The sequence below is a fragment of the Dendrobates tinctorius genome, unplaced genomic scaffold (genome assembly GCF_039654945.1).
Source record: "Dendrobates tinctorius isolate UK_male_01 unplaced genomic scaffold, ASM3965494v1 ptg000216l, whole genome shotgun sequence".
NCBI classification, from domain to species: domain Eukaryota; kingdom Metazoa; phylum Chordata; class Amphibia; order Anura; family Dendrobatidae; genus Dendrobates; species Dendrobates tinctorius.
The window spans coordinates 3,764,958-3,778,304 of NW_027361883.1; the positions used below are offsets into that span (position 1 = coordinate 3,764,958).

At 41.1% G+C, this 13,347-nt stretch overlaps 1 protein-coding gene across 1 annotated transcript in view; it reads right to left on the reverse strand.

Moving 5' to 3' along the window:
- Positions 1-13,347, reverse strand: part of DYSF (dysferlin) — a 320,393-nt gene that overhangs the window by 287,188 nt on the left and 19,858 nt on the right. Inside the window, exon 4 of the mRNA XM_073555076.1 lies at positions 658-763. Within this exon, the coding sequence (XP_073411177.1) occupies positions 658-763 (106 nt within the window). The remainder of the gene's footprint in view (positions 1-657; positions 764-13,347) is intronic.

The following is a 13,347-nucleotide window of genomic DNA, read 5'->3' on the forward strand; positions in this document are numbered from 1 at the left end:
AGCATTTTTGTTTTGTTTTTTGTTTTCCTTGCTTTTCTGTATTCTGCCTTTCCCTGCTGGGGTGAGCTGAATCTCCTTTTGCCTGTAGCTCTGTCTTCAGAATATTCCTGAGTACTGACATAGCTTTTTTGAAGCCTAGCGTCTTCAGGGCCTTTTTCACTGTTAGTCTGTTGGCTCTTATTTTCATAGGGTTTTTCACGGATTGCAGACAGCAGCCTTCCTGTCCTTTTCTATCTAGTTAGCTTGGGCCCCGTCTTTGCTCAGTCTATCTTTCTGTCTGTGTTAGTATTTTCATCTTGCTTCACCGTCATTATATGTTGGGGGCTGCCTATTGCTTTGGGGTCTGCTCTGGGGCAGTTTAGATTTCCCCTTTCTTTCTTTAGGCCTATTTAATTCTCCGGCTGTGATCGAGGGGTCTAGGGCATCATAGTAACCCCCCACGGCTACTGCTAGTTGTGTTGATAGGTTCAGGGGTCTGCAATCCGATAGCTGCCAACTTCTCTGGTTTTCTGGACTTAGCTAGCATTTCTGTTTTTGCCTCCTACGGTGACTCAATCATAACAACTGCCCCTATATACAAGAATATAACTACTATAATACTGCCCCTATATACAAGAATATAACTACTATAAACCCGCCATATTAGTTGTCACTTACCCCAGTGGTCATTTTTTTGCCGTCCAGAAGAGGAGGATTATATGTCACCGTCAGGTTGGGAGAATTAAATAAATCACGTAGGGGAACCTTCGTCTCTCCCAGCAATCTGTGGTAAAGAGTGCAGATAAGACATAGTTAGGATTGATGGAGGATCAGAAGCCATCGCCCCCAATCTGTCACGCGGATACAATTCAGACAGGACCATAGACGCCTCAGGCAGCAGACTATCTCTAGTGAGGTCTAAGGATTGGGCATGTTAAAATCCAATATGCTTGATCCTCTAGCAGCTGCCATTACAGAAGTCTGGTGACCTCCATTACCATGTGGTGGTCGGGCCCTATGAATATATCTACGTGTTCAGCCGACATTCATCTTTTGTCTATAGGGACTTTTTATTTGTGGGGCTATAGGACCTTCCTCGGACCCTTTGCTCCCATCGATGCCCCCATTATAGACCTTGTGTTACATTGTAAGATGCAATCATTGTCAACTAAAGGAAAAATAATCCTTGGAAGAGAGACCGAGAGCCATTAATTCTCACACGTCTCCTGGCACAGGATCAGTAAGGAGGAACATATTAGGAATAGGCCCCCGTAATAATCTACAGAGTCAGAGGGGGCGGTTGTAAGAACAAAAGCAGGAAATGGACGTCGGAAGCCTCGGTGACAGACTGAGCGGGAAACACTCATCTGGAGCGAGCTGGAGGGGACACTAATGACCTCCAGCCGATCGGTTATTTTTATAGAAGACGTTCTGTATAAATAGCTTTTCTCACAGACGCCGGCGTCTCACGACATGAGGAAGAGAAAAACAGCAGGAAACACCCAGAGAAATTCCTGGGCTACACCTTAGGACTATATGAGGTGACACCGACTAATGTTACTACTGACGAGGAGACATCCTTTCTGCTCCAATCTGGCATTAATAATAAATCAGAAATGGAATATCTACATCTTGTTTTTGGGGCTGCTATTCAGAGCAATGTGTCTCCATGGTAACAGACTACAAATACGTCACCGTAGTCTGACAATCCGGCAATATTTCCTGCTATCCTTCCTCTACATTTTATCTGGTGGCACAGGGACGGACACACCACTGGTGCAACCTGGGAAGCCACACAGGGGCCAAGAGGGAAAGAGCCACTCACAGCTCCAACATAGCTTCTGACACAAACACTTAAAGGGATGCATCATTATGAGCTTTAGAATGCAACGGGCCCTTATATTATTGTTGCACAGGGGCCATTTTTTTGTCCATGTGGCAGTAGGGCGGCAAGATCAGACAACACAGGGATTCTTTGTCATCTGACGTGAGTAGGTCAGAAATTTGTAAGAAAGATATTTGTAAGAAGGGTTTCCAGTTTTACTTTAGATCGGCTGGTTACACATGCATTCAATCATTCCCATCTGCCCAGCTACAGCTGAAAGATTTAAGGATGGGAACCTGATGGTCCCCATTATCATCAGTGGGGTCCATTAGGTGCCATTAGTGGACACCATGTGACAGACCCCAGACTGTCATCATGTCAATGCTCTGCTGCTATGTCCGAACCGACAGGTGGAAAGAAGGAAAGCAGATGTGAAAAAGACTCCAAGCTACATGTAAGAGTCTGTTGTCAGCAGCTTTGGATGTGACTGGAGCATAAAATCTAAAAAATAGTACAACACAGGATAGATGTAAATCTAAACATAACATCTGGGGCCACGTATGGAAGATTGAGGTTGTGAACTGATTTTCACAGGTCGGGTTTTGCTTTGAACTTAAGCTTCCTCATTCCTTGTGCAGACATCAGTGGCATCTACATCTTCATCTTACAGGAGGCACGGTGGGAAACAACAAGGATGTCCGAAAGAAGAAAGTTCCTCCATCAGCATTTTAAGTGTAGGAAGCTATCGCCAATAAATCAGCCATTGTGTGGTGAACCCATGGAGCTGCTGTTATTGTAGACGTCAGGTCTCTGCCGACCACTAATGACTGTCAGAAGTCGATATATGGGAGAGACTTCCACTCCAGGTAAAAGCTTCCTTAGAAGAGTGTTGCTGAGATCCTGGGGCAGAAAACACAGAGAACACAACAGTGATGGATGGCCGCCTTGGTAGAGACAAGCACAGCTGCCAAAATTCAACAGATTGGCTTGAATTTAGTCGGTGAATTCGATTTGTATGAAATGAATTCAGAATGAATCAGAGGGGTCTCCGATCGGCTCCTCTGTCTTCTCTCTTGTGGTTTCTACCTTCTTTTTTTGAGCCTCCAGGGTTACAGTTCTCCACCAGTTACACAGGGTGAAAAGGACGTCACTGGTATCAATGATGTACGTCGCAGCCCCTGTGACCACATGGGGATTACTGAAGAACTTCATCACCGGAAGCAAGAAGAAGGCCAAGTTGAGCAAACGGAGGACCCAGTGGTGGTGAGAGAGGAATGTGGAGGGTAGAGGAAAGGTGAGCATCATAGTTTACTGTCAACCATTTCCTGGCCCTCAGAATACTGGAAAATAACATCCGGCTGGCCACTATTTTACCTTATTCACTTGTATTGGTAGAGAATTCAATTGATTCGGAGTAATTCGCTCATGTCTAGTCCCGTATCTTCTGATAAAACATTCCCTCTACGTCCAAACTAAAATACTGTCTTTGTCTCCCACATCAGCTGTGTTCTTATCGTTTGCTGTAAGCATCACGGCCGTCTTTATTGTAGATGTTTTTAATAAATTGGGCCCAATTTCTATTTCAAAGAATTGTGGACATTACTGAATGGGGGGAAGATGTGGTCCATCTTATTTATATTACAGTATGACCGGACCACACTAAGGAAACTGATCCCAAAATCAAGAAGTAATATGGAAACCCACTAATGATGGCCCATGTCAACACACCCATCATCTTAGGACAGCAGGGACATCATCAACGAAGAAACCTCCCCGTTCTTCTCATCTCTTGCCAATATTTTTCCCTTGATCCTTTTTTGAGTTCACTCTGTAGGGGGGTGAATGCAGGTTCTCGTTATTCTCTTACGAAACATGTAATTCGTAATTCATGCTTTTTTTTTTGTTCCGCCATGATCGCGCTGATCCACTTGTAGATGTGTCGCCTCCTTTTGTTTTGCAGGAAATATTTTATTGCCATAATCATAGCACAGTCAGATGAAGTGCAAATAAATAGGCACCAACTCTACCAGCAGGCCCATCTGGAATAGAGTGCTAACCTGGGTTGAAGAGGAGAGATTTCCTCTGCTAGTGACTTGAGAAGAAGAGATCGAGCCTTGAAGTGAGGAAACTGACATTAGAGGAGGTGCAGTTGCCAAGAGAGTGGCAAGTGAACAGGACATGAAGCAGCTGACTAGTAAAAGGCCAGGCCAGGAAAACTGCAACCCAGAAGCGACAGTACCACAAATGGAGAATAAGCAATGACAAGGACAAGGCCCTGAAGTGTAAGAGTTTGCAGGGTGTGTGCTGAGGTCTAAAGATGGAGGGAGGCTCACTGTCAGCAGAAAAGCCAACCAGAGAGGGAGGTTCGGTGGATTGGACAGTCACCAATGTGTTTGCAAGTCCTGTCGTAAGGGGTTGCAAGTTTTGGGATTGAGGATTGCAAACATCTGAACATTTTCTAAGCAGCATTTGAAGCACAGTGCCTTCTTCTGAAAGGTTCCTAATGAAATATTGGCTTGGATTGTTTCTCCTTTGCGGCTTCTTGTCAGGGCTTGGTCCTCACTATGGAGCACGTTCTACTTCCAAAGTATCTCTCAGGGCACAACATGACGAGCACCATAACAGCCATACTCACCACCTCACTGCAATCCCGGGACCAGAGATGGCATCAATCTTGTATCCATTACATTTTTGGGATCTAGAACATATGTTTTAGAATTTGTATTTTTTGGGGTCAATTGTTTAAAAGACTTGTACGCACTAGTTGTGGAATTTTGAATTTCCAATGACTTTTCTTAAAGACCCTCAGAGAAATTCCTCAAATGTTCAAGGTGTAAAGTCCCAACATACTGCAATGTGATCCCACTGTAAGTAATCTGCATCCCAGCGTCTACTGAGAAGTGAACCCTTCAGGATAGTCATAAGTCCAAAAGAAACTGATAAAAGAATTGTGCACTCATGGCTTAGAATACAAGGGTTTGTGAAAAAGACGTGAAGTAGTCCATTATAGAAGACCCTCCTCTAACAAGCATGGGGGCACCGAGAGGAGCCATAAAAAAACTAAAAATGGTCCTAATATAAAGCAACTGCACTTATAAAACTGAGGGTGGAGCAGGATACAAGGACTTCGCTTCGGTTCGGAAGAAGGCTAAACCCATCTAAACCATTCTCCTCTGATTTCCCCATTGTCGCACGTATGACATAGGAAGCCCTCAGTGAAGATGGGAAGACCAATCTGACAACTCTTGGTCCCATAATGTACTTCATATGTACCACTGATGTTGAACATGGTTAAAGGGCAATCCTCTTCTTAGTAAGTGATAGCACATTGGTAGGAGAAATCGTCATTTAATGATCACTTGGGGTCCGACTTCCATAGAAGAAAAATTGCGAAGGGTTTGCATTCTTAAGATTGGTCGAGGTCCCAGACATCACGTCAGACCCCCAATCATTAAGTCAACACATATCATATTGATATATCATCATTTACTGACATGGGAAGGGTTATTCCCACCTGGGACATCTAGTGTTTATCCGTACATTATCCCATAAATGACTGGTAGAAATAAGTCTGACTGCTGGGACCTTCATCTTCCTGCACTGCTGACACATCAAGATAAATGATTGATTAAATGAATGATTAAATGAAGATACAAGATAAACCTTGTATCTTCACTATCCCACAACCCAAAACAACTGTTCAGCCAATTCAACTCTCTCAACCGCCCACCACTGCCACCACCAACTCCCCTCATCTCTGCTGAGGACTTTGCCACCTACTTCAAAAACAAGACTGACTAAACAAGGCAACCCTTTACAGTTCCACCACCCCAACCACTCCACATACCAGACCTCTGCCCTTCCCTAATAACCTCCATCTCCAACAGCACTGAAAGAGAGCTTACTCATCTCCTTTCCAAATCACGCCTCACCACCTGTGTACTTGACCCCTTCCCTTCCCACCTGCTCCCCAACCTCATTAACATGATCATTCCAGCCCTAACCCATCTCTTCAACCTATCCCTAACTTCTGGTACCTTCCCCTCTGACTTCAAACATGCCACCTTAACACCCATCCTCAAAAAATCAAACCTTGACCCAACTGCTCTGCCCAGCTATAGCCCCATATCACTGCTCCCATTTGCTTCCAAACTCCTTGAACAGCATGTCCATGCTCAACTTTCCTCCCACCTCTCATCTAACTCCCTCCTTGACATCCTGCAATCTGGCTTCCGCCCCCACCACTCCACTGAAACTCCCCTGACCAAAATTACTAATGACTTACTCACAGCCAAAGCTAACAGACAGTTCTCCATCCTCCTCCTTCTAGATCTGTCCTCTGCCTTTGACACAGTTGACCACTGCCTACTGCTACAGATTCTTTCCTCCCTTGGCATAAAAGACCTCGCCCTGTCCTGGATTTCCTCATACCTTTCTGACGGTACATTCAGCGTTTCCCACTCCCACACTACCTCCTCATCCCGCCCCCTCTCTGTTGGAGTCCCACAAGGCTCTGTCCTGGGGCCCTACTTTTTTCCATCTATACTCTTGGCCTAGGACAACTCATAAAGTCCCATGGCTTCCAGTACCACCTGTATGCAGATGACACTCAGATCTACCTCTCTGGCCCAGACGTCACCTCTCTGCTGTCCAGAATCCCGGAGTGTCCATCAGCGATATCCTCCCTTTTCACCTCTCGCTTCCTAAAACTCAATGTAGACAAAACTGAACTCATCATCTCTCCTCCATCTCACGTATTTTCCCCACCCGATCTATCTATTATGGTAAATGGCATCATGCTCTCTCCCGCACCCGAAATCCGTTGCCTTGGAGTAACTCTCGACTCTGCCCTGTCCTTCAAACCGCAAGTCCAATCTCTTGCCACCTCCAACTCAAAAATATTTCCAGAATCTGTCCCTTCCTCAGTCCTCAATCTACTAAAACTCTTCTACATGCCCTCATCATCTCCCACCTTGACTACTGCAACACACTCCTCTGAGGCCTCCCTGCTAACTCTCTTGCACCACTCCAGTCTGTCCTCAATTCTGGTGCCCGACTAATCCACCTCTCTCCTCGCTACTCCCCTGTCTCTCCCCTCTGCAAATCCCTCAATTGGCTCCCAAATTCCCCAACGAATCCAGTTCAAACTAACACTGACCTACAAAGCCATCCACAACCTTTCCCCTCCCTATATCTCTGAACTAATCTCCCAATATCTTCCCTCACGTACTCTTCGATCCTCCCAAGACCTCCTACTCTCCTCCACACTTATTCGTTCCTCACACAACCGCCTCCAAGAATTCTCCCTATATCCCCTATCCTCTGGAATGCCATGCCTCAACACGTCCAATTATCCACCACCCTCGGATCCTTCAAACGGAACCTGAAAACCCATCTCTTCAGGAAAGCTTGCAGACTGAAATAACCATTCTGCCGCCTCACCACCGCCTGAGCTGGCGCACCCCCGACCTTCTGTCTCTTCCCCACTATCCCATAGAATGTAAGTCCGCAAGGACAGGGTCCCCTCCCCTCTGTACCAGTCTGTCATTGTAAATTTGTTGTGGAAAATTGTTTACTGTTAATGATATCTATAACTTTATATGTAACCCCACTTCTCATGTACAGCACCATGGAATTAATGGCGCTATATAAATAATAATAATCTAATATATAAAGCTCAAGTGTGTGTATGTCCGGGATTGGCATCCGCACCGTCGCAGCTACAGCCACAAAATTTGGCACAGTCACATGTCTGGACCCCGAGAGAGTCCTAGGCTATGTTGTGAGGAGAAATTTTAACCCCATGCGTTCCAATTCACCAAACAATTTTGCCCCTATCTACGTAATGGGGAAAAAGTGTGTGTGTATCAAGCCCCACCCCTCATTATGATGTCATAATGGTTGCCATGGCGACGCTGAGGTCATCATAGGTTGCAAGCCCCGCCACTCATTATGATGTCATAATGGTTGACTATGGGATGGAGGATATGTGATGGGTATATGGGCACGGGACTATGGGATGGAGGATATGTATGACGGGTATATGGGCACGGGACTATGGGATGGAGGATATGTATGACGGGTATATGGGCACGGGACTATAGGATCGTGGATATGTATGATGGGTATATGGGCACTGGACTATGGGATGGAGGATGTGTGATGGGTATATGGGCACGGGACTATAGGATCGTGGATATGTATGATGGGTATATGGGCACGGGACTATGGGATGGAGGATGTGTGATGGGTATATGGGCACGGGACTATAGGATCGTGGATATGTATGATGGGTATATGGGCACGGGACTATAGGATCGTGGATATGTATGATGGGTATATGGGCACTGGACTATGGGATGGAGGATGTGTGATGGGTATATGGGCACGGGACTATAGGATCGTGGATATGTATGATGGGTATATGGGCACGGGACTATGGGATGGAGGATATGTATGATGGGTATATGGGCACGGGACTATGGGATGGAGGATAATTATAATTTGCTATAACTAACCACAGTTAGTTACTATGCCCGGGCAGCGCCGGGCTCTTCAGCTAGTAATAATAATAATAATAAAAAAAATGAATGTAAAGGCGGCCATGTACGTCCCTGCCTTCATTTACTACCATGAAACAGCCGAGCATGCATCCCTAAGGTGGGAATATCCTTTAAGGCTTGCCATGCTGGTTGTATCCAGTGTTGCTGTATTAGATGTGGTGAGTTACTGTTAATGGCCTTTTGAAGACTTTCTGACACTCTTCCTGATCCATTAGTTGATATGTCCCAGACATTGTTTTATGCCATCATACTAAGCCGTCCTGTTTTATTTCACACTGACCGGTTATTCCCTTTATTAGGCTCCTGTTATTTTTTCAGTTTTAACTTTTCCTGACTCTGAAGTTTGTCCAGCAGTGACATGAGATGTAATCACCGCGATCGGGAAGCTGAAATGTTCAGCCAGATCACACAGCACAAAACGTCAGGACTCGGCACCTTTATGCTCAGAGAACAATCATTTAATACAAAAAATGCCTCAAGTCGTGCATTTAATATATTTTCTATAGAACTGACTAAATATGTCATAAATCATAAAAACATCTGCTCCTTAAATTTTCCTTAAAGAGGACCTTTTACCAAATTTTTCACATTAAAATGAACACACAATGTAATAGGCGCTATAGAGCGGAATAAACCTTTTTTTATTTTCGCCTCTCTTTTGTGGAGATACTTGTGATCAAAGAATTTGGCACTTAAACAGTTATTAGTCTTTTAAGTTAAGTGGGCGTTATCAGAGGGATTTCACTGAGGGGCGTGTACTTCTTCCTTTATCTGAAGCTGACCAATCAGCAGCAATCCCCAACACACTGGGGATTAAGTGGGCATTACCAGAGGGATTTCACTGAGGGGCGTGTACTTCTTCCTTTGTGAAATGCTGACCAATCAGCAGCAAAACCCAACACACTGGAGAAAGAAGAACATGCCCCATAAAAACTTCGATCTTTCTCAGTGTGAGACATAATGATGTAACTATAGAGTGATGACCTGTGCTGGAGCACAGCAGACCTGAGCATCATTAACAGCTCTCATCTCCAGCAGCCTGTGTGTGGAGGGAGAGTACAACAGATTTGACAGCACTACACTTTCTTTGTCAATTCCAATGTGTACTGTATTTGATCATGCCAATGAAGCTCATTTGAATTTGAAAGTAGTTCGGCTAGAAGTGTTTTTATTAAGGCCCAATTTCTGCTTTAATACCCCTCCCCCTACACTGACTGACAGACATGAGAGCTGAAAGCTGTCAGTTAATCACACTCAGGTCTGCTGTGCTCCAGCACAGGTGATCACACTGCACCAATGAGAGCAGAATGTCGTTATGGCCATGAGCACACAGTATTTAACATCAGTATTTGTAAGCCAATACCAGGAGTGGATAAAAAAATGAAAAAATGATGCATGTGTTTTTATTATACCTTTCCTATGATTGATCAATAAAAACACAGGCATCATTTTTTTCATTTTTTTATGTACAAGAATATAACTACTATAATACTGCCCCCTATATACAAGAATATAACTACTAAAATACTGCCCCCTATGTACAAGAATATAACTACTATAATACTGCCCCCTATGTACAAGAATATAACTACTATAATACTGCCCCCTATGTACAAGAATATAACTACTATAATACTGCCCCTATGTACAAGAATATAACTACCATAATACTGCTCCTATGTACAAGAATATAACTACTATAATAATGCCCCCATGTATAAGAATATAACTACTATAATACTGCTATGTACAAGAATATAACTACTATAAAACAGCTCCATGAACAAGAATATAACTACTATAATACTGCTCCTATGTACAAGCATATAACCATTATAATACTGCTCCTACGTATAAGAATATAACTACTATAACACTGCCCCTATGTACAAGAATATAACTACTATAATACTGCCCCTATGTACAAGAATATAACTACTATAATACTGCCCCTATGTACAAGAATATAACTACTATAATACTGCCCCTATGTACAAGAATATAACTACTATAATACTGCCCCTATGTACAAGAATATAACTACTATAATACTGCCTCTATGTACAAGAATATAACTACTATAATACTGCCCCCTATGTACAAGAATATAACTACTATAATACTGCCCCTATGTACAAGAATATAACTACTATAATACTGCTCCTATGTACAAGAATATAGCTACTATAATACTGCTCCTATGTACAAGAATATAACTACTATAATACTGCCCCATGTACAAGAATATAGCTACTATATAACTACTATAATACTGCCCCTATGTACAAGAATATAACTACTATAATACTGCCCCATGTACAAGAATATAGCTACTATATAACTACTATAATACTGCCCCTATGTACAAGAATATAACTATTATAATACTGCTCCTATGTACAAGAATATAACTACTATAATACTGCCCCTATGTAAAAGAATATAACTACTATAATACTGCTCCTATGCACAAGAATATAACTACTATAATACTGCTCCTATGTACAAGAATATAGCTACTATAATACAGCTCCATGAACAAGAATATAACTACTATAATACTGCTCCTATGTACAAGAATATAAGTACTATAATACTGCCCCATGTACGAGAATATAACTACTATATAACTACTATAATACTGCCCCCTATATACAAGAATATAACTACTATAATACTGCCCCCTATGTACAAGGATATAACTACCATAATACTGCTCCTATGTACAAGAATATAACTACTATAATAATGCCCCCATGTATAAGAATATAACTACTATAATACTGCTCCTATGTACAAGAATATAACTACTATAAAACAGCTCCATGAACAAGAATATAACTACTATAATACTGCTCCTATAAACAAGAATATAACTACTATAATACTGCTCCTATGTACAAGCATATAACCATTATAATACTGCTCCTATGTATAAGAATATAACTACTATAACACTGCCCCCTATGTACAAGAATATAACTACTATAACACTGCCCCTATGTACAAGAATATAACTATTATAATTCTACCCCTATGTACAAGGTTATAACTACTATAATACTGCCCCTATGTACAAGAATATAACTACTATAATACTGCCTCCTATGTTCAAGAATGTAACTACTATAATACTGCTCCTATGTACAAGAATATAACTACTATAATACTGCTCCATGTACAAGAACATAACTACTATATAACTACTATAATACTGTCCCTATGTACAAGAATATAACTACTATAACACTGCTCCTATGTACAAGAATATAACTACTATAATACTGCCCCATTTACAAGAATGTAACAATTTAACTACTATAATACTGCTCCTATGTACAAGAATATAACTACTATAATACTGCCCCTATGTGCAAGAATATAACTACTATAATACTGCTCCTATGTACAAGGATATAAATACTATGATACTGCCCCTATGTACAAGAATATAACTACTATAATACTGCCCCTATAAACAAGAATATAACTACTATAATACTGCTCCTATGTACAAGAATATAACTACTATAATACTGCTCCTATGTACAAGGATATAAATACTATGATACTGCCCCTATGTACAAGAATATAACTACTATAATACTTCCCCCTTCTTGTACAAAGGAGAAGAATTATAGAAGTTATTTTCTTGTATATAGGGGGCAGTATTATAGTAGTTATATTCTTGTATATAGGGGGCAGTATTATAGTAGCTATATTCTTGTACATAGGGGGCAGTATTATAGTAGTTATATTCTCGTATATAGGGGCAGTATTATAGTAGTTATATTCTTGTACATAGGAGCAGTATTATAGTAGTTATATTCTTGTACATAGGGAGCAGTATTATAGTAGTTATATTCTTGTACATAGGGGCAGTATTATAGTAGTTATATTCTTGTATATAGGGGGCAGTATTATAGTAGTTATATTCTTGTACATAGGGGCAGTATTATAGTAGTTATATTCTTGTACATAGGAGCAGTATTATAGTAGTTATATTTTTGTACATAGGAGCAGTATTATAGTAGTTATATTCTTGTACATAGGGGGCAGTATTATAGTAGTTATTCTTGTACATAGGGGGCACTATTATAGTAGTTATTCTTGTACATAGGGGCAGTATTATAGTAGTTATATTCTTGCACATAGGGGCAGTATTATAGTAGTTATGTTCTTGTTTATATGAGCAGTATTATAGTAGTTATATTCTTGTTTATATGAGCAGTATTATAGTAGTTATATTCTTGTACATAGGGGGCAGTATTATAGTAGTTATATTCTTGTACATAGGGGCAGTATTATAGTAGTTATATTCTTGTATATAGGGGGCAGTATTATAGTAGTTATATTCTTGTATATAGGGGGCAGTATTATAGTAGTTATATTCTTGTTTATAGGAGCAGTATTATAGTAGTTATTCTTGCACATAGTGGACAGTATTATAGTAGTTATATTCTTGTACATAGGGGCAGTATTATAGTAGTTATATTCTTGTACATGGGGCAGTATTATAGTAGTTATATTCTTGTATATAGGGGGCAGTATTATAGTAGTTATATTCTTGTATATAGGGGCAGTATTATAGTAGTTATATTCTTGTATATAGGGGGCTTATTATAGTAGCTATATTCTTGTACATAGGGGGCAGTATTATAGTAGCTATATTCTTGTACATAGGGGGCAGTATTATAGTAGTTATATTCTTGTATATAGGGGCAGTATTATAGTAGTTATATTCTTGTATATAGGGGGCAGTATTATAGTAGTTATATTCTTGTATATAGGGGGCAGTATTATAGTAGCTATATTCTTGTACATAGGGGGCAGTATTATAGTGGCTATATTCTTGTATATAGGGGGCAGTATTATAGTAGCTATATTCTTGTACATAGGGGGCAGTATTATAGTAGCTATATTCTTGTACATAGGGGGCAGTATTATAGTAGTTATATTCTTGTACATAGGAGCAGTATT